The 22,376-nt window shown below is 37.7% G+C and overlaps 1 protein-coding gene and 1 pseudogene across 2 annotated transcripts; one reads left to right on the forward strand and one right to left on the reverse strand.

Annotated features, from left to right (window-relative positions):
- Positions 1-11,720: 11,720 nt before the first annotated feature.
- Positions 11,721-12,992, reverse strand: LOC147538063 (uncharacterized; annotated as a pseudogene). Its single transcript, XR_015225791.1, has 2 exons — positions 12,631-12,992; positions 11,721-12,554 (listed from the first exon to the last, which is right to left on the reverse strand). The product of XR_015225791.1 is annotated as an uncharacterized LOC147538063 (transcript).
- A 582-nt stretch (positions 12,993-13,574) lies between these two features.
- On the forward strand, positions 13,575-15,039 carry LOC147538064 (uncharacterized). The gene has a single exon (XM_086640992.1). It carries the CDS (start codon positions 13,614-13,616, stop codon positions 14,925-14,927), a length of 1,314 nt encoding a protein of 437 aa, XP_086497118.1. The 5' UTR covers positions 13,575-13,613; the 3' UTR covers positions 14,928-15,039.
- The last annotated feature ends 7,337 nt before the right edge of the window (positions 15,040-22,376 follow it).

Below are 22,376 nucleotides of genomic sequence, written 5' to 3' on the forward strand. Positions count from 1 at the left end.
TTACAAGACAAGGCCATTTCCGTCTTTTCAATCTGATAAAATGGTGAAAAGACCAAAATGACTTTATCAGTGCGAGAGAAGTACACTTGAGAGTATGCCTAGAGAGTCCCCCTATCATCATTGCAATTGTAATGTCGGGTCCTAGTAGGACCTTCATAATCTAATTTTATAATTGTTGTAATTAAAATTCATACCAATAACTAATCAAACTTACAAAAGAAAAAAACTATACGACAATTAATGTTAGTTTATTGTCAAATTCCCATTTAAATAGTAGCTTGCACCACTTTCAATGAATGGCAAGTTGTAAAAGAGTTTGGTATGAAGTAGTTTTGCTCATCAAATAGGATAGATCCCTATTTGCATTCGCTGAACTTATAAATTTTCATGTTCCAACGATATGGAATCAATCAGAAGTTTATCTCTATTCTCTTCACGCGGTTATTTCATATCCCAAAACTTAGTTGTCATAAAGAGTGCAGAAATTTCCCCACTTTTGCCTTTATTTTTTCTTTGCTTGCTTTTCTTCCAAGTGATCTTTGTTAGGTACCAGATTGTGTTTTTTCGTCTCTCTCGAAAGAAGGTTTTCTTTTGTTTGATAAAGATTGAGATAAGTTTGATAACCGTTTCTGGTGGCCTTTTACAATTTTATAACAGCGATCGAACATAAAAGTTTTACCGTCGTTGTTTTGTTTAAACATTGCATATACGGACTTCATGCTGCAAAATAAAATATTAACATTTCATAATGATTTCAAAAAAAGAAAATAAAGACAAGGGTATAAAAAAATGAAGTATGAAGAGTAATTACCCGATCATCGTCAATTTCTCCGCTTTTAAGGTTTTTTTTTAACATGGCCAACTAACCCCAAAACACGATTTTGATTTGTACGTTCGTTAAAGTGTTAAGCAACTTTATTCCAATCCATACAGTACCTCTTCTTTTATCATTTCCAATAATTGGATCGCTTGTGATGTGTATATAAGCGTTAACAATCACCACATCATCTAGTGGAGTATAACGCTTAGCAATAACGGATGAGTTTGGTGTTTCAAAAAAATCAAAAGTTTCTTCGACCTCATCATTCGCTAAATCAACTTAAGTGCTCATATTTAACAAATCTATAAAACTAGCATTATCACTAAACTCGGGGTTTGTATTAGCTATTGATGAAAAAAATGAATCAGGATTAAAAGAAAGAGAAAAACGGTTCAAGAAAGAGAGATAAATTTTGGGATGGTGAAAAGAAATGGTGTAGATCCCCTTAAATAGGGTATCCACCCCATTTGACCGTTGGGGACCCCAAACGATTTGCTTTTGGGGTTGGGAGCCCAGGAGGGAGGGCTCCCAATTGGAGCTCTAAGTGTTGAGATTCCCAAATTTGAATTTTGTAGCCCCAACTCCAATATATTGGAGTTGCTCTTACCTCTTTACTTGAAATAAACAACTTACTCATACATTCCCCTCACAATGGCTCTTTACTTGATATTTTTTAGAAAAAAATGATTCTTATTATTTGGTTTGGGATGGGAAATATTGCTTGTTTCATCAAATTTTCTATTTTTCATGTTTCATTTTCAAAATCATTTTCCTAATAATTTTATATCATAACCGAAGTATTTTTAGTATGTTCATCTTTTTGTACGGTTGTACAAATGAAGCTTCAATTTTTTGAACAACCATTTCGCTTGTATTTTCTTAATTCCAAAATTCACTACCAGGAAACTAAAAAAAATAAAAAATTTAATCTAATAAAATGAAAATATCTCATATTCAACTTATCAGATAAAAATGGTTAATTCTATTTTGGCTCCCAATTCGTAACCAACTTATTGTTTTAGGCCTCCAAGGGCCAAAAAAATTTCAACTTTTTTCCAAAAGTACTCTTGGGGGTCACAATGGAATTAATCCTCAAAAACTTTAAAAACACTAAAACCACCTCATCTCTTCCTCTATCTTCCATTTCATCACATCTCTCCTCCGCTTAATCTCTCATGCCACCTCATCATCTTCTTCGACAAAGGTCGTCGGCCAGTTAAATTTTTCCTGCAACCTTCAAACTTTAAAAAAAACTTTTTTATTTCTTCTTTCACTCTCTTTTCTTCCTTCTTTTTCCCTCTATCTTCTCTCTTCGATCTCTCACACTATATAAATCTACTGCAAAGGGGAGGATGCCCTTCGCTAGAGCTTTGGTTTCCAGAAAAAACGAGATCGTATCTTGTCCCGAAAACCCGAAGCGACCAATCTCGTCTAGTTAGTTTCGTATGGAAACCAACGCCCCAGCGAAAAGGCTCCCTCCCTTTGCCGAAGAGAGATATAGTAGAGAGGGAGAGAATAAAAAAAAAGGTAAGAAGATAGAGAAATAAATAGAAAAATTCAATTTTTTTCTTAAGTTTGAAGGTCTCCGGGATATTTGGTCGGTCGATGAACTTTTTCGGAGAAGATGAGGAGGTAGCGAAAGAGACAAAGTCGAGGAAAGAGGTGATGAAATGTTATTGAGAGGGACAGATGAGGTAGCTGTAATGTTGTTAAAGTTTTTGAGGATTAACTCCACTTTGAACCCCAAGAGTACATCTGAAAAAAGCTGAAATTGTTTTGGCCCTGAGGGCTCAATCGAACTATCAGACACTAATGAGGGTAAAACGACGAGTTGGCCATTAGTTGGGGGGCCAAAACGGGATTAACCTTATAAGAAACAAAAATAGTTTACTATATATGGTGGAGAGATACATATGAAAAGTAGAACATAAACAAGCCCAAATGAATAGCTAAATGTATAATAAATGGACATATTTGATGAGGGGAAAAAATTCTGAAGTGAGAGGTAGGTAATAGTTTCCCCGACCTTAGAGAAACTAAGAAAACTCGGAAAAATATTATTTTCATTTAAAATACCAATAAAATACATGGAATTTAATTTTTAAATTTGTTTTTTCCTTTCGGGCTGAATAGTGGCAATCAAACACAACCTTAGGTATGTACATGGGGTTGCTCCAATCGAAGTCCATCCACTCCTAGGATAGTTTCAATGGCTATTTTTTTTTTTTTTGAACTAGCTTTCATAAAATTGAATAACAGCGTTATTACAATATTTATTAACTAAAATACAAGGTATGTTCTTCCATATTTTGCTCGCATTTTTCTTCCTTGCCCATTTCGCTAGTCTGTCTGCACTGTAGTTGAGTTCTCTGTTAGTATACTTGAATTTCACCACTTCGAATTCTTTCCTGATTTCACAAATTTTGCTAATGTGAATTAATGATTGCCAGTTCACCGTATGCAGTTTGTTGTGGAGATGTTTGATGAGGTTGATATTATCACTTTCTACTATTATATTCTTGAGATGATTTTCTTTCGCCCATTCAAGGCCGAGTAAGATTGCCATTGCCTCTCCTTCTTCACTGTTTCTGGCTCTTGTGGATTTTACCTTCGCTGCTATGAATTTTGAATCTGCATTGTGAGCGATCAAGCTGATTCCCACATTGGATGTTACATTAGTAAAAGAAGCATCAACATTCACTTTAGTAAAATTTTGGGGCGGAGGATGCCATTTTTCACTTATAATATGCTTGATTTTAGCCTGATTGATAGTGGTTTTAGGAAAGTTTTCGATCATTCTAATAATTTTGCTGAGATCATTGATTTCATATTGAGCATCTCACTTTCCACAGAATCCATAAAATGGTAGCAAAGTGAATATTTTCGGTGGTATAACAAAGATGAAAATGTTTTTCCCATGAGAAAATCCAGTCAGATAGGGATGTAATATTTTCAGATATAACATTGAAATTAAACCAGATGTTTTTAGCTAAGGCGCAGTGTAATAGAGCATGTTCAATAGATTCTATACTACTGCAATTCGGACAAGAAATATTATTGTCTATATATTTACCGATTATTTCCCTAACTGGGAGAGCTTTGGTGCAGATTTTCCAAATGAACATTTTAATGCGCGGGACAGTCGGGAGAGACCAAATAAAATTCCAGTTCTAGTTGTTAGAGTTGTGATTGATGTTATTGCTGCTGAGGTGCTGGTACATTGAGGCTACCGTGAATTTGCCTGTTTTGGTTAGCTTCCATTTGAGCTGGTCTTTACCTTCGCTGTTCACCGGGATAGTTTTTATCAGATTATGGATATTGATGTCGAAATTAGCTCTGAGTACTTCATTATTCCAAGTGTTATTAGTGATGAGCTGAGATACTTTGGTAAGATCGGAGTGATTGCTATTCGGAATAGTACCATTGATTTCTGGAATCCAGTTGTCTGTCCAGATATTAATATCTTTACCCGACTGTACTTCCCAAGTAGAAAGATCTTCAAGAAGGCTGTAGTGTATTCTGATCGTTTTCCAATTCCAGGAATGATGAGCTTTAGCCAGGCCTGGGGTGTTGGAGTGAGGGAAGTACTTGGCCTTGAGAAGTTTAACCCAAATTGCATCAGGTTCAGTTTTGAGACGCCATGCTTGCTTGGAGAGAAGAGCAGTATTATCCAAATCTGGCAAATGAAGCCCGAGTCTGCCATGAGGTTTAGGAGTGCAGATATTTGACCATGCTTTGGTGCAAATACCTTTCGACTTACCCCACCAGAAATTCCGTTGAACGGCCTTGATGCTTTTGCTTATTCCTTTAGGAATTGCAAAGCACTGCACCTGGTATCGAGGTACAGCCGCCGCAATGGCGGAGATGACCACAGTGCGACCAGCTTGGGATAGGAACGAGTGGTTCCACTTGTTGAGCTTATTCTTGATCTGTTCCAGGATATCTTTGAAGACTGTGGTTTTCTGAGCTCCGATGAAGAGTTGTGCTCCCAGATATTTCTCTGACGCAAAAGCGTATTTAACTTTCAGGGTGCGCATGATCATACGTTTGAATTTGGGGTGAAAGTTCTTCGAGTAAAAGATATTAGATTTAGCGTAATTAATCAGTTGTCCCGAGCTAGCACAGAATTCCTGGAGTATCTTCTTGAGGTTATGGATATTATCTATGGTGTTCTTGCCGAAAATGATGCAATCGTCAGCAAAGAGAAGATGGGATATCTCAAAATTAGTATTGTTAGTAGGCACGCCTTGAAACTTATCTTGAGTGTTATTCGACATCAATTTACGACTAAGGCTTTCCATGGCTAAGGTAAAAAGGAACGGGGATAGGGGGTCACCTTGACGAATACCTCTAGACGGGTGAAACATTTTACCAGGTCGACCGTTAATTAGCACAGACATAGAAGAAGTAGAGATGCAAGTATTGATCATCTTAATCCAATGTTCATCATAACCTAGATTCTTCATGATGTCCGAGAGAAAATTTCATTCTATTCTATCGAATGCTTTGGACATGTCTAACTTGAGCCCAAAATAACCCGCAGGCCCCTTCATTTTTTTGAAGGAGTGGATAATCTCCTGACCCATAATGATGTTGTCTGTAATCTGACGACCCGGGACAAAAGCTGCTTGGAAAGGGGAGATAATGGGGTTTAAGGTGTGTTTGAAGCGTTCCGCCAACAGCTTGGTAATGATCTTGTAGGTAGTGTTCAGGAGACTGATAGGCCGATAATCCGCTGGGGTTTGAGGGATAGGTGTTTTGGGGATCAGACAAATATGAGTATGGTTAATCTCAGGAGGCAAATGAGCAGTTCTGAAGAAATTTTGAACCAGATCATAGATATCTTCATTAATAGTTTCCCAGTTAGACTGAAAGAAGAAGGGAGGGTAACCGTCTGGGCCCGGAGCGGCTTCCTTTTTAAGACTCTGAATAGCCCAATTAATATCTTCCTTCTCAGGGATAGCTAACAGATCTCTGTTTTGATCCCTAGTGATAGTGGGAGTGAAAAGGTTTAAAGTATCATGATCTTTGTCTGGGTTGATCGTCGTCCTAATACCTAGGAGATGAGAATTGAACACATCTTGAATATCTTTTATTTCTTTGTGCCATTCTCCATATTTATCTTTGATCGCATTGATTTTATTGGTTCTGTTGCGTTGAATAGCCTGAGAGTGGAAATATTTGGTATTCTTGTCGCCTACCGTGATAAAGTTATTTCTGGATTTCTCCTTCCAGAGGCTCTCTTGTTGTTTGCAGAGCTCCTCAAGCTGAAAAGTGAGGTTGCGATCTTCCTCTTTCAAGCTACTATTCTGAAGACTGTTAGTGATGTGATTGATATTATTCTCTATGTTTCCAAAGACTCTCTTATTCCAATTAGATAATTTCTTGCTAAGCTTTCTAAGGTCTTGTTGAATATTGTTGGAGTTCTGGTAATGTTTAATGTGCTTCCAGTTATCCGCAATAAAGTTGAAGCAGTCAGGGTGCGTCATCCATGTTCTGATAAATTTTAAAAGGTTTCGGGGTGTTATGTATGCCTAGAGTCCTTGTTGTCTAGAAGAATAGGCGAATGGTCTGATCCGATGGCTTCCAGATGGGTGACACCATAAGATTGAAAATGGTTAAGCCAAGTAAGATTTGCCATAGCCCTATCCAGCCGCTCTTGAATCAGATTTTCTCCAAGTTGTTTATTGCTCCAGGTGTACGGATTACCCTTGTAACCTAAGTCTAATAATCCTAATTTATTAATAAACTCTAAAATTTTAGGAACATTAGACTAGGATCCTTTAGATCCGCCATTCTTCTCTATGGGATCTAAAATAGAATTGAGATCGCCAATCATCACCCAGGGGTTCTCTTGATCTTGGTTCAGCTGACTAAGCGTCTTCCAAGGCATGAACTTGTTACTGTGGTAGGGGGATCCATAGAATCCTGTAATCATAATGGAATTATTCCAGCTGACATTCTTAAGTTCAGCTTGGATGATATTGTTGTCAGAGTAAGTAATTCTGAGATTGAGGTGATGCTTCCAGTAAATGGCAAGGCCTCCTGCCTTGTTAATAGGGTCTACAAAATAGCTAGAGTAATTTTTGGAGATAGGAATATGTCTATTCATATTATGAGATTTGTTTTTGGTTTCCGAAAGGAAGATAATGTCAGGCTTGTGTTTCATAATAAGTTTGAGAGTGTGTTTTTTCGTGAGGAAGGTAGAGGCTCCCCTCACATTCCAACTAAGGATAGAGGGACTAACTATGTTATGGTTTTTATTTGACATATTGAGTATAGGGGCTAGCCTATTCTCAGATAGTCCGGGTTAAAGGCACACCTAAAAGTGGAGAGGCAGGGAGGTCAGAAGAAATAGACCCAGTCTAAAGGCACTCCTGGGAATGAAACAGAGATTTAAGAGGAAAAAAGCTCCAGATACAGTAAGGGATGCCAGGACTAAGAGGTCTACAGATAAAGGCGCCCAAGGGAAAAAGTCTAGCACTAAAACACGACCAAGATCCAACCTCTAACAAGAAAACAACTCTAAAAAACAGAAACCAACAGAAACCTTAAACTATTCTCAGAGAAAACAAATCAGATTGATAAGTCTAAATTAACTCTTGTATCTTGTGCTCCTGATTTTCTGATGTTTCAATCTGTTTCTCTCTTCTACTACTAACTTCCTCTTTGCTCTACCACTTGTTCTTCATGCACTAGTATAGTTGAACTAGTAATTAATTATTGTTTTTCCTTCTCTTACAGTTGTATAGATCTCATTTATGAGGTTTAGATTTCGATTTGGGGGTTAATTCTTGGTGATATCGAAGATGGATACAACTAGATTTAAGAGATTTTTCGAGTTGATTAACTAGGGTTTCTCAATGGCTATTATTATTTATAAGTATCTTTAAGATAGTTTGATAACAATTGCGATTGTATTCATCAATTTCTTTTATGAAAATTGACTTTTGTCTATTATCAACCATTTGAATCAGGGACTATATTAATTTCCTTTTCCTAAATTAAAAGACAAACAGTGTAAGGTGTCATTTCAGACTCACCCCATTATTTAAAGAGGTGTGATTCTAAAGCAATTTTCACTAAACTATGTGTAGCACCATTAGATTTCTTCGATACATACTGCAGTTGAGTTTAGTATTGTCAATTCATTCATAATCTCAGATAGTATTTCCTTAGTTCTCCGTGGAATTGTGTAATTCTTTTATTTACAAGCTTCCATCATATTCATTAAGTCTCCCTCCAATACCACGGTTGTTATGTTTGATCGAATTGCCAGTCTTATTCCTAGAAAAACTATTTTTGACTTTAGTAACTATTTGGTTGTTAGTGTTGAAGCGTCAAGGGTTGCTGCAACAATCTCAATTTACATTTCTCATTATTTAATGCTTAAAACTTCAGAGTACTTCTACTTCTTAGTTTCTCTATTTTCGACTAAGGAGTGGCGGGACTCGTGATGGTATAAAAAATAGGCATCAGTTGACTGGCGTCAAGAAGTAAAAAACAAACCAAAAGGCCAACCGATCAACCTGTCTCAAGGCGTCAGGACCGCTGGGCCCGAAGAGATCCACCACCTTAGCCCTGAACTAGGAGGTCGGCAAGATTAGCTAAGGAGATTCAGCCCTGCTTTACTTAAAACACAATCACGTCTGCCCTGAGATTCTCAAAAAAATAGGGGGGGGGGGGGGGTCCACGTAAGCAATGCCAATGGCTTATACCCTAAATTAGGAAGGCAGAAGCGCTCCACAGGCTTACCGACTTAATCCTGCATCTTCCTAAAGATCCTAGTCGGTTAAAGATCTTAAGTATTTAACTGACTTCGACCTCAAAAGTCTCAAAGGAGGAAACATCTCCTAGAAGATCTATCAACCAGGCAGGATATCTATGAAGTATCCTTGAACATAGGAACTTCTAATTAACCTAGATACGAGATAAATCAAAAGGAAAACCCTAACTACGAATAGTAGGATAATTCGCAAACGGTGGATCACAACCGCCTCATCAATATCGTTTATCACAGTCGGTCTAATTCGTCCTATAAAAGGGCATCACAATACCTTCACCAAGGTAAGCTGAGTAAGTTGAATGAACTCAACCCGTTCCACAAGGATCACTCAATACTCAATCTTTTAACTACAAAGAGCAATCTGACTATCTTGAGCATCGAAGAGGTTTCCGAACCCTTTGCAGGTTTCCACCTCTCCACCCCTCGCAAGATTCTTAGAGCAAGGAGCAGGAATCAAAGGAAGGAGTATCAATGGCCCAGACGGAATATCAACCACAATAGACACTGTCATGAATCAAGTCTTAATTTTGTGACGGATAAACCGAAAAGCCATTTTCGACATCAACAAGCGAGAGATAGTTATTCAAAAACATGTCGAGGTCCCCGGTGCCAACGTACTGGTCAAGGTTAGGGCATTTGAAGTTCTTTGGCCTTGGGGCTTCCAATATTTCAGCACTTAAAGGCGGGAGGCTTATTTTTGCTTTTTCGGAAGTCTCCTTTTGCTCATAGTATTTGGTCAACTTTGCCACTTGATGCAGTAGAACATGACCCATGATTGGGTCGTACATTGCTTCTGACCTTCGTTCCACGTGTTCTAGGATATATGGTCGATGTGGATCCATTAACCCTGCTTGGTCTAGCTCTCTTTTCCTGTATAGTTGTCCGAAAGCCTCCGTTTGATCTGCGTCCCGTTGTGCCGTGAAGGCTCTGGTTGGTGTAGAAAAGAGCTTACGGGAGAGACCTTTTACCCTTTCCATCTATTCTTTAGCAAATCTTTCCTTCCGAGCTGATTCTACGTCCTCCTCGGTTTTGCAGAGACTTTCCCGAAGGTTTCACGCCTCCTCGTCTCTACGGAGCTTGTTAGCCTTGAGTTGCTCTACTTAGCCATTAGCTCCTCTTGAGAGGGGCGAATAGCCTGATGTTCATCGGGGGTGTATTCTTGCGAAGAAGTTGTCGCTTGAAAGACGAAAAAGTAAAGGTGATTGTATAAAGAATAGAGTAGAGATGCGGGTTATCAATCAGGGAATTGAGACATTGATACTGGACAGTCTGATTGATAGATGCACTGTCTGAATTAACGCGTATCCTTCCTTAGATTTCTGCTCCTTGCTCCAAGAAACCTGGGGGGAAAACCTGCAAAGGGTTCAGAAACCTCTCTGACGCTCAAGACAGTCAGATTGCTCTTTGCAGCTAAAAGATAGAGTGTTGAATGATCCTTGTGGAACTTATTGAGCTTACCTTGGTAAAGGTGATGAGCTGCCCTTTTATAGGCCAAATTAGACAGACTGTGATAAAAGGTGTAGATGAGGCAGTTGTGATCCATTTATTGGATTTAGACTACTGTTCCTAGTTAGGGTTTCCTTTTGGTTTTTCTCATATCTAGGATAATTAGAAGTTCCTATGTTCAAGGATACTTCACTGATATCCTGTCGAGTTGATAGATCTTCTAGGAAATGTTTCTTCCTTTGAACTCTTGAATCCCCAGTTAATTAAACACTTAGGATCTTTAACCGACCGAGATCTTTAGTAAGATTAGGGATTAAGTCGGTAAGCGTGCGGTGCCCTTCATGATGAGACATGAAAATGTCTCATCTGAATCTCTTAACTCAGGTTAGTTAGTCCATTTCGAGCAGTAATTCTGATAAATTGTGCGGTTTTCTTTACCAGGTGTCTTTTACGGAGTTCGGTGTGAAAAACAGATAAAATCGAGAGACAAACGTGCTAGGGGTATTTTGGTCATATCTTGATTATTGTAATTTTGGTCAACATTGGTGCTCGAATGAAAAGTAGAATTCAAGGCGAACAAAACAGCGAAAACGGAAGTCGAATCAGAGTCCAAATGCAAAAGATGATCCAAGCCAAACTGTGGGTCAAAGCTTGTTGACTAAAGTGGAGCAGAAACCGTCCCGAGACATGTGGCGCGCGAGAGTGAAGCAGATCTCACGGTGCGGATCAGACGAGGGATACCTTCTGTCTGTTGCGGGGTGATTTCGGGATACCTGATAAAATCGAGGACACATGGGTTCAACTAAGATGTGCGATGTAGTGTCTTATCTTGCAGTGTGATGCACCTTATCAACTTCCCATTGACAGCACGTCCTTGATTGATTGGCGTCCAAATTTTGGGGAGATTTCCTTACCCTGATTTCTTTATCTCGTTTCCATCTTCTTGGAACAGCTCTACTAACATAAAGGATAGCTCGACTGGATCTTTTTGGGAGATAGAGAATGGAGAAATAAATCAAAAGAGAGGGATTCGGTTCCAGATAATAGAAGAAATTTTAGAAGTTCTTGGTTGATGAAGAAATATTCTAGAGAGAGAGTGAGAGGAAATGAACAGAGCAGAGAAGGAAAGTTTGGTTGGAGACTCTTCATCATCTCTCTCATAAATCTGAATATATTGAATATATTTTAGATAGAGAAACAAATCAGGATTTGAAATCGGAGATTGTACAGATTGGAAGTTCTTTATCTATCTACTTATTAGAGAAAAGATTGAAAAATAGAGATGGCATTGGCTGGAAATACAAGATGGAAGGAAAGCAAGATTCGGTTGATTGAATTTAGAAAGATATAGCCGATTTTTCTCTTTGTGATTTTCAGAGAGATTGCTGGATATATTTCGTGGGATTTTAGAGAGAGAACTCTCTATTTACAGTAGAGTGAGAAACGGATTTGATGGAGGATTGATTATAGGATTATCCTCCTTTTGAGAGCATCTCCAATGGTTGTTCTCCAAATGCTCCTCCAAATGAGCATCTTCTCCAAATTTGGGGCCCACTTTTGGAGGGGCTCTCCAATGGTTCCATCTCTATCCACCCCTTCAAAACATTTCCTACATTATTTTAATCTAACATTTAAACAAAAACTCATTTACTACATATATAGTAAATTAAAAAAGACATAATAATTATATTGAAATTCACTAATATATTAGAAAAAACAAATAAAAAAAAAGATTGCATGAAAAGAAAATTAAACTAAAAATAGATAAAAAAAAAAATACATTGCACTACTTAAACTTAAACTTCGTCATTAATATGGAGGTAAGTCTCCATTTCCGGATCCATCGCCGCATCCACTTCCGGACCCATCTCCATATGCACTTCCAGATCCATCTCCGTATCCACTTCCGTATCCACTTCCGTATCCACTTCCAGATCCACCTACGTATCCTCCCATTTGAATTCTTTTCTCAATTATTTCTTGTTTCCTCAAACAATAATACTGACGTTCAAGCGGGTCGACTATAGAATTAAGGTCCTTGCTTACAATTTGAAGCTCCAATCTATCACGTTCATTTTGAGCTTCTATTAACTTGACTTGGGTGTTGTTTGCATGCCTTTGACCTCTTCGTATATTTTCATCTTCATATGCTTGCATGAGTTTACGTCCTTCATCTTGCATTTTGTTCATAAAATCAGTTTTCGAGTCGTCCATCCTCTTTCTCATCTTTTACTTCTTTCTTCCTGTGGGTCGGCTAGATTGACCGGATTGGATTCCTTCTGGAGTTTCATTTTCTTCTGCACCAAGGTTTACTGAAAATGTTACACCAGGCGATTCCGGTGTGGGTGATTCGGATGTGGATCTATTAAAATTCTCATTATAACTTCGTTGTCTTGGATTAGCGAATTTCTCAGTATTTTGAAGTATAGACCATATATGATCAAACAAGAATGGTTTTTTCTCTTTAGGATCTTGCTTGAACAATTCTTTGGCTTGAACAATCTGCAAGAGTTAAAGATAAATCAAATACAATATATATACATAAGATAAAGGTTTACGGATGTATATAAATACTTACAATGTCTAGCTGACTAGCACCACTTTGATTTCGATTTTCAACTTGACGCACACATCCCCTAAATTTATTTATTGCTTTCGTAATCGTGGTCCTTCGACAACTCAAAGATTTGGGCGTTCTAATTTGCTCAGCTAAGTTGATGGGTGTATTTTTCTCATATATTTCAAATACCCGAAGCCATAATGCATCTTTTTTTTGTAAGTTACCTTGTATCGCATCTTGAGATATCTCCAGAAATGCGTTACATAAAGCAATGTCTTCCTCATTGGAAAATGAAGGACCACGAGATACGTTATGGTTTCTACTTGCCATGTTTTTAAGGTCAGAAATATTTAGATATGTTAAAATGTAGAGAGGATATGGATTTGTTAAAATGTAGAGATGTAGAATATTTGGATGTGTATGTATTTATAAATAAAACTGACCTAGAAAAGTAGAGATTAGATATGGTAGATTTAGCTAACGAAGTGATAACTCATCTTTAAGAAAAGTAGAGATAAGATGTGGAAGATGAAATGACAAATCGTTTAAAAGAATATCTGAAAAAAAAAAAAAAAAAAGTAGAGATAAGATGTGGCAGATGAAATGACAACTCGTCTAAAAGGAAATCTGAAAAAAAAAAGTAGAGATAAGCTGTGATGGATGAAATGACAACTCGTCTAAAAGGATATCTGAAAAAAGTAGAGATAAGATGTGGTAGATGAAATGACAACTCGTCTAAAAGGAAATCTGAAAAAAAAAAAGTAGAGATAAGCTGTGATGGATGAAATGACAACTCGTCTAAAAGGATATCTGAAAAAAAAGTAGAGATAAGCTGTGGTGGATGAAATGACAACTCGTCCAAAAGAAAATCTAAAAAAAAAGTAGAGATAAGATATGGTAGATTAAGTGACAATCTCATAATAGTTATAAATAGTCAGTCTCATTTTCATTTTTTATCACAACAATTCATTATATTTCTCAAACACATCTGTATAACAACAATGAATTATGGTGAAGGCAGATCTGATGGTCCCGACTATGATGAAGAACTTGAAGAACAAATTGAAGATGAACGACAACAACAATATTTTGAATATTTAAATACTCGTCACAATGCCATGGTTAATTATTTCTTACAAGACGACGTTGAACCACGCCATGGAGGTTCAGTTTATGGACATAGAATGATTAATCGTGAAAGAGAAGAAGGACACGCTAAGCTATGGACCGACTATTTTTCAGATAATCCAACGTGGGACGCCAAATGTTTCCGTAGACATTTTCGAATGAGTAAGGATTTATTCTTACGCATTACTAACAGGGTGAAATCTCATGATCATTATTTTGTTCAAAAAAGAGATGCGACGAACAAACTTGGATTATCTACTTTGCAAAAAGTATCAATGTTAGCGTATGGAACACCGGCAGATTCAGTTGATGAATACGTAAGGATTGGTGAGTCGACTGCAATTGAATGTTTAAAAAAATTTTGTCGAGCAATTGTCGAGGTTTTTGGGCCACAATACTTGAGAACTCCTAATGCTACTGATATTGCAAGACTTTTGAAAGTAGGTGAAGAAAGAGGTTTTCCTGGAATGTTAGGGAGTCTTGATTGCATGCATTGGGTTTGGAAAAATTGTCCTACAGCTTGGGCTGGCCAATATTCTGGCCGTAGTGGACATCCAACTTTAATTCTAGAGGCAGTTGCGTCTTACGACCTCTGGATATGGCATGCATATTTTGGACTTCCGGGATCAAATAATGACATTAATGTGCTACAATCATCTAATTTATTTGCAGATTTGGCTGAGGGTAAAACTCCCCCCGTAAAATATAATATTCAAGGAACTGAATATAATGTCGGGTATTATTTAGCTGATGGGATATACCCCAAATGGCCAACTCTTGTTCAAACTATCTCTCAACCTCAAGGTCTAAAAAAACAACATTTTGCAATGATGCAAGAAGCATGTAGGAAAGATGTTGAAAGGGAATTTGGAGTACTTCAAGCCCGATTTGCCATTGTGAGGGGACCATCCCGTTTTTGGAATAAAGACACACTCCATGATATAATGACTGCGTGCATTATAATACATAACATGATTATAGAGGGCGGGCGTGAAAATCCTGAGAGTGTTACGAATTTATATGGAACATCTCCTCACAATGTGAATATCCCTGAGAATGAGACTCAACGTTTTCAACAATTTTTATCTCGACACAGGAAGATTAGAGATAATCAGGCTCATTATGCGTTACGAGATGCTTTGATTGATCATTTGTGGGCAAGAAAAGGTGAGGCTTCACATAACTGATTAATCTTTAAATTGTTAAAGATGTTTGGAAGAATTATCGTAGTTTTTCAGTTTAATTTGTCTTAGTTTCGAGTTGTACTATCTATTTCCATTAATGAAAATTTAGTTATGTTAATCTTTATAAAACAAAATTACAATATATTTTATTGTTATTAATCAAAATATATGTTGAAATGAAACTTAATTAATACAAAAAAAATTAAAGTAGGGACTTAAAATGAATAAGTAAGAACTTAGACAATAAATTAGGACTAAAAAAATAATTTAAAGGACTTAAACTAAACACATAAAAGCAAAAGGACCAAATAAATAGATATGGAGAAGTTGAATAGTGCCCCTTCATGTATGAAGAAGTACTATTCATGGTTCTTCAAATCTTTGGAGATTTGGAGAACCATTGGAGAAGGTTTGGAGCTCCATCCCTCCAAAAGTTATACTTTTTGGAGGGATAGAGCTCCCATTGGAGATGCTCTGAGTATTTTTGTTTCCTTCTCTTTACTGTTTTCAGAACCAACCATTACAGTATAAAGAGAGGAGCTTCATCAGTTCATCGGATCTCATCTTTGGAGGGAAGCAGTTTTCTTATTTTGATTTCATAGCAGCTCTGTTTTCCTTCTTCTTCTTGGAGCATTAATCTAAGGTTGTGTTTGATTAGAAGTTGGGGAAAGGAAAAAAAAATAAGGAAACTGTTTCACAAAGAAACATTTTCACTGAGACAATGATTCTTCTAATATTTTTCTCAAATTTCCACTGTTTGGTCGGTGTAGGGAAAAGTGTTATTGTTATATCATTCTTGACTTTACATGGTTTGTTCCGCATGGAGATAAATAGTATTTCGTATGTTCTCTATTTTATACTTATTATTTCATTTATCATTATATTAAAAAGATTTTTAAAATAGTTTAAACATGCATGGATCCAAGGGATCAACAAGAAATGTTAGAAAACCCAGTAAAGAATTGCTCAAGACATATACAAACAATAACTCAAATTTTAAAAAATTTCCAATAATCAAAGAGTGTATCACATACAGATTCTATAATTTTTCTTCTCTCATGCAAATAACCTATGGTTTTTCAAAACTCGTTCAATGTCTCTCATTTAAATGCAGAAATAAGTAGGAGGAGGTTATCGTATGAAAGAACTTCAACATGAATTTATTCCTTTACTACTTCACAAAGCTTCAATTTTAAGAATGCGGCATTGTCTTCTCGTTCTAACTTCTAAGGTTTTATTAGAAAATCATGATCAAATGATCGTTAGCTAGTAATATAACATTATAAAGTTCAAATTTTGATTACATTAACCAATGCAAATGCCTTCTGTCTATATGAGAATAGTGAATAAATTGAATGATCAAGTATAACAAGTGTCTTTATGTTGATCTTCGAAGTCGGGAAAATTTTCAATGAAGTGAACTAGTTTAAACTTCTGAATAGTCATTTAATGACAATTTTTAGTCTAATCCTTGTCTTGAAAATGTATTAACTTGCAGGTGTTGAACAAGAATATATTAGATATGATGAGTAACAATACCCCAGGAAAGGCCTTCCAAGATTCATACCCAACAAAATCAATAGCTAAACTAACCAAACTCAAAACCTGAACCTTAATCTTATGTCAACAATAAAAAATTCTCAAGTAGAAGGTATAAAAAAACTAAAGCAACAACCATCGCGATGACAAGTTTCGACACCAAGATCAAACATTCTCCGACAATTAAATCCCATTTGACATCTGTTTCTACTCAAAATCAAGGAATTAGTATTGTTTTTGTTCTTCACAAGAAGAAATCTTCTTCTTCCATCTTTGAAGAAAACAGATTTTGGAAGAAGAAACTGATTAAGAGATGTTGAAAATCAGATTTGATGATGATAGAGTTAGATAGATGTTTACCTCAAGATCGTTTGGAAGCTTTTGAGTAAAGAAGATCATGAAATTTTTCGGCTGAATACGGTGGGTTGATTAATTAGTAGGTATATTAGGTCAAAGTGGTTGAGAGAAATATGGGAAGTTGGGAAAGAGATTCTTAGGGGGGGAGGTGGGTCATAACTTTCCCCTTTTTGTGGAAAATTTAGAAATTTTTGTCACGTGAGTGAAAATTTATGATTCCCTAAAAATCCTAACAAACACATGAAAATCTAATATTTTAGAGAAATTGTTTCTATTTTCTCCGGGAAACTTCCAATCAAACACACCCTAAGATTAAAGAGAAGAGAAGAAAACAGAGTAGAAAGAGAAAAATTTATAGAGAACAGAGAGGATTATTGCTCTTGATCATGATTCCATCATCAATTTAATTATCATCTGGTCTTCACTTCTTCTGGTTTTGTTCTTCTTTTTGTGAGAGAAAGAAGAAAAACAGAGAGTTACCATCATCTTCATATCTTTCTTCTTCTGTACATTCTTTTGTGAGAGAGAAATAAAACAGAATAGAGAGAGAGAGAGAGTAGTAGAGAAACAGAGTGATTTGTAGAGAAACAGAAGATTGTTTTCTAAGTATTTATCTAATACAATCATCTTCTTGAAATTGTTGGTGTTAATTGTGTTTGGATTGAAATAAAAGAAAAGAGAAACTTTAGAGGGAGAACAATCAGAAACAGAGAAAGGAGAATAGAGGAGGGCTATTGTTGAGAAATATCTGTTTGATTCGGCAAGCTTTGTCTGGATAATTTTCCAGTGAGAAATATATAGTTCTTCTTCCATTTTGTTTTCTCTTATACTTCCCATTTATTATTGTTAATCTCTTTGATCATGATTAGCTAAAACTCCTATCTAGGGTTTAGATGAAACCTTGATCATGTTTAGTTTATATCGCTTTTTCATCATAATATCGTTATTTAAACTCTAATCGTAGTTTTAGTGATCTTGTTTCATTGTTTATCCTTCTAACTTGATCCATCATGATTAGATTAGGTTCTTTTATGATCGATGCTTGCTAAGTTGATGTGCAATAGTTAGAAATCCGTGATGTGATAAATGAGTTCAATCTTGTCGATGATATAGTTTCCGTTAGTTATGCCTCCGATTTGATCTATCATTATTAGGTTAATTTCTTTTATGGTTGATACTTATCAGTTGTAACTCAATAGTTGATTTGGCATCATTCGAGAAATATGGTTTGCCTAGTCATTGATGATTAGGTTGTATTTTGACCATGATTAGGCGGATTCGAGACCCATTTGAGTTCATCTCTTTTATTCGTTTTAATGTTTTAGTATTTTATCACCAAAAAACCATTTTCAAAGAAAAACCGAGTTACTTCCAAGTTTTAGAATAGGTTTCACTTAGTCCCGGTCTTACCGAAATTTTCACTTAACGCCCGTATACTTGCGGGCGGTGACCTTTTAGGGAGACCTTTTAGGCCCATCACTTCTGCCTTCCCAGTTTAGGGTGTAAGCCATCGGTCTTGTTTATGTGGACCCCCTACACTCCTTGAGGATCTCAAGGCGGAACTAGTAGTATTTTAGGCGGAACAAGGCTAGAGCTCCTTAGGTGACCTTACCGACCTAGCTCCAAGTTCTGGGCTTAGGTGGCGGATCTTTTTGGGCCCAGTGGTTTTGTTGCCGTGTTATACCAATCGGGGTTAATGTGATCAATAAGAGTAATCCAAGACAAGCAATAGGAATAGTAAAGAACAATCAACAACAGAACACAGAGATTCACGTGGTTTGGTTGGTGAGACCTACTCCACGGCGATGATCACTATGATAAGCAAACAAGTTTACACAAGAGATTCGTGAGATTGTGCTACTGATATCTCCTTAGGGTTTAGTTTATATAGCCACTAAACCCTAATCCCACCGCCTCACCGACTCTCTACAACCGACTCTCTACAACCGACTCTCTACAACCGACTCTCTCTACAACCAACTCTATCTACAACCGACTCTCTCTACGACCGACATTATACACGGATAACACTAATCGCCGACATAAGCCTAGCTTCCGCATTTCAGCTTTGTCTCGGAGTCTAGCTCTGCCTCATAGCCCTGCTTCGCATACCAGCTCTATCTCAGCAATCAGCTCCACTAACGGGTCCAAAATTCGGCGCGGGTTGGCGGGTCGTAAACCGGGTTCGATACCAATCCATATTCGAGTCACTTCTAACATGCCTTCAGACGGGTTGACCTGTTGGGATCATTTCTTAACTTTTTGACGTCGGTAAACGGTTGACCATTTTATGTATCATCACCAGGATGATTAAGAGGCAATCTGCCCCGCCCGGAGTAATCTTTCAAACTTTGAAAAAGAAAAGCATTGACGGGGCAGCAGAGATATTAGCTATAAGAATAGCCCAGGAAGACACTTGGATGAAACCACTCATCGAGTACTTCATAACCGGAAAACTATATGAAGACCCTAATGAGGCAAGAAGAATGAAGCGCGACGCCCCTAATGTACACCATGCTCGGAGACCTCCTCCACAGGAAGTCTTTCGTACACCCTTTACTGCGTTGCTTGGCGGAAGACGAACAAAAGTACGTGATGAGGGAAATGCATGAAGGTCCCGGCGAGAAATCATGTTCAAGCAAGCGTACACCCTGATAGTGAAAGCTACAACCATGGGTTAAGGAGAAATCCTAGTCGAAACTAGCTTTTCTCAAGCAACCGAACAACCCTGATAGCGAAAGCTACAACCAGGGGTCAAGGAGAAGTCCTAGTTGATAGCGAAAGCTACGACCAGGGGTTAAGGAGAAGTCCTAGTCAAAACTATCTTTGCTGAAGCAATAGACCAACCCTGATAGTTAAAGCTACGACCAGGGGTTAAGGAGAAGTCTTAGTCGAAACTAGCTTTGTTCAAGCAATCGAATAACTCTAATAGCAAAAGTTACGACCAAGGGTCAAGAAGAATCCCTAGTCGAAACTAGCTTTACTCAAGCAAGCGAACAACCCTGATAACGAAAGCTTTCACCAGGGGTTAAGGAGAAGTCCTAGTCAAAATTTTCCCCGCTCAAGCGAGCATTCAGCCCTGATAGCCCAAGCTAAGACCATGGGTCAAGGGGGAGCCCTAGTCCAACCTCAAATTAAAATGTCAAGGGGGAACCCTCGTCGAAACTCAAAATCAAGGGGGAGCCCTAGCCAAAACTCAAATTAAAAGGTCAAGGGGGAGCCCTGATCGAAATTTAGAACCAATAGGGATCCCTAGTCTAAACTCAAATATAGCTCCGGCTACACCAAAGTTAAACAATGCAAACATCATTACAAACGATATACAGGTCTAACAAACTCTCTGTTTTGCAGAGGGCCAATAATCATCTCGGAAGATAGTAAGTTAGGGCATAAGCATTAGTAAGACTAGGTCTAACTGAGTTCTTGCTTTATAGAACGAAACATCTTGGAGATTAGTAAGTTAGGACATGAGCATTAGTAAGATCAGGTCATGCATCATTATACTAAGTGAAATTCTTGTAGTATTGGCCAACATGTTGAGTAAAACAACAAGGAAAAGGAAGCGAAGACAATTAAAAGAAACTATTCATTACATTCACAAAAGATAATTACATATTCGAAAAAGAAGGAGAGAGGTACAAGTAAGAACACCCCGAGGGTCGATCAGACTCACTGAGGCACGGAGAACAATGGCCAAAAGTCGGCCACTACCTCGCCAACGAACAAGGAACCCCGTTGTTTCAAAAATCACAGGTCGAGAGTCGTTCAAACACCTCTCACCGAATGAACAAGTGGACAGAAGGGTCAGAAGAAAGAAGCATCTTCAAGTTTATACAATCAGTTAGGTCTCCCAAACGAAGAACAACAGCAAAACCTTCGCCCCAACCTATACACAGAGATGTCGGACAAAGAAATCAGGGTCGTCAAGAGCCATGTAAAAGGCTACTCTGAAGTTACCCTCAGGAGAAGTTCCACGAACCATTAAATAAGCCATGAAGAAAAATGAAAATTATTCACTTCATTCATATAGGATTTATAGGGATAGGCAGTTGGGAAGCTGAAGCTAATAGACACTATCGCCGAAGGGACTTAATGAACGCAATTTAATGAAAGGGCTTCCACATAGATAAACGAAGACGTATCATCAAGATAAGTAAAGACAACCATCAAATCCTTTATTCATTCTTAAGGAAATCTACACAGAAGAAATTACAATCAAAGACATCAAAATGGACGCATCAGTTTAGGTCTATTACAAAAGAAATTACAAGAGACAAAAGGGAAAAAGTCTAATCATATCCCCTGAGAGCTACCAAATAGGGAAGAAGAATAGAAAAAGAGGAAGGAACCTGAGCTGCAGAGAGGAAACAACTCCGAAGGGTCACCAAACCCGTCTAGCTTCGAAAACAATCCATCTACCAGACTTCATGAAGAGACCAGACTGAGGAAAGAATTCTCTACCACTCAACCACCTTATGCCCTGTGGCAAAACCCAGTTGGCATTTAGACCACCCTCCTTCTGAGGAAAAGACCCTAAATGACATCCAGGGTTACCATTCCCATTCTGGGAAAATCCACCTTTTACCATTACCATTGTGGTAAAAATCATTCAAAGTGGTTTCAAGCCGAAACTCAAACAAGGCCTCATCGCAAATTCGCCTAAGATAAGGAGATAAGAAGAAATATCCAAAAAAAAGAACATTTTGGAATAAGTTGTTCTTGAAGAAAACTCAAACCCAGAGGAGGCTATTTATAGTGGAAGAAGGAGATCAAGGGTTCTTCTCGACGAAGGAGAAGATTAAAAAAGGAATAAAGTTGCTCGAAAATGCACCAAGTCATAATGACATTGACGTCAAATCGCGGCTAAAAAGACTGACCAAGTAAGAAAAGAATTACTAAGACGTGAAACAACTTAAGCACTGACCCAACCAAAAGAAGCCATGTACCCCCACACAAGGCAGCAAAGGTATCGTGGACAGTTACCCAAGATCAACTCCAAAAATGCGTGATCAGAAGATAAAATCTGTGACATCACATAATCAAGCAAAAAAGCAGAAATTTACTTCCCAAGACACGGAGTTAATATTCAGTAACGTGCAAATTAACATGTGGAGAAATCCTCCAGAATTCTTAGCCAAGCTTGTTCCTAATAGACCAGCCCTGGGAAATGGAGACTTCAGAAGCTCGGCCAAATGGAGGTCGGTTCAAGTTCAAAACAACCCTGAAATGCAGAGCTCAAGAAATGAAACATACAAAGAACAACCAGGCATCGCAAACAACTTTAGTCCAGGTATATCCGTAACCCTAAGAATTTATTTATTTAAAATATTCACCATCTAGAGCTTCAAAGTACTTCTACTCCTTAGTTTCTCTACTTTCGACTAAGTTGTGGCGGGACTCGTGATGATACGAAAAATGGTCAACTGTTGACTGGCGTGAAGAAGTCAAGAAAAGACGAGAACCCCAACGGGTCAACTCGTCTCAAGGCAACACGACCGCTGACTTTGAAGGGATCCGCCACCTTAGCCCAAAATCAGAAGGTCCGCCCGATCATCT

Source organism: Eschscholzia californica, unplaced genomic scaffold (assembly GCF_041429995.1).
Source record: "Eschscholzia californica isolate CP2 unplaced genomic scaffold, dmEscCali1.0.p SCAF_5, whole genome shotgun sequence".
Lineage (NCBI taxonomy): Eukaryota > Viridiplantae > Streptophyta > Magnoliopsida > Ranunculales > Papaveraceae > Eschscholzia > Eschscholzia californica.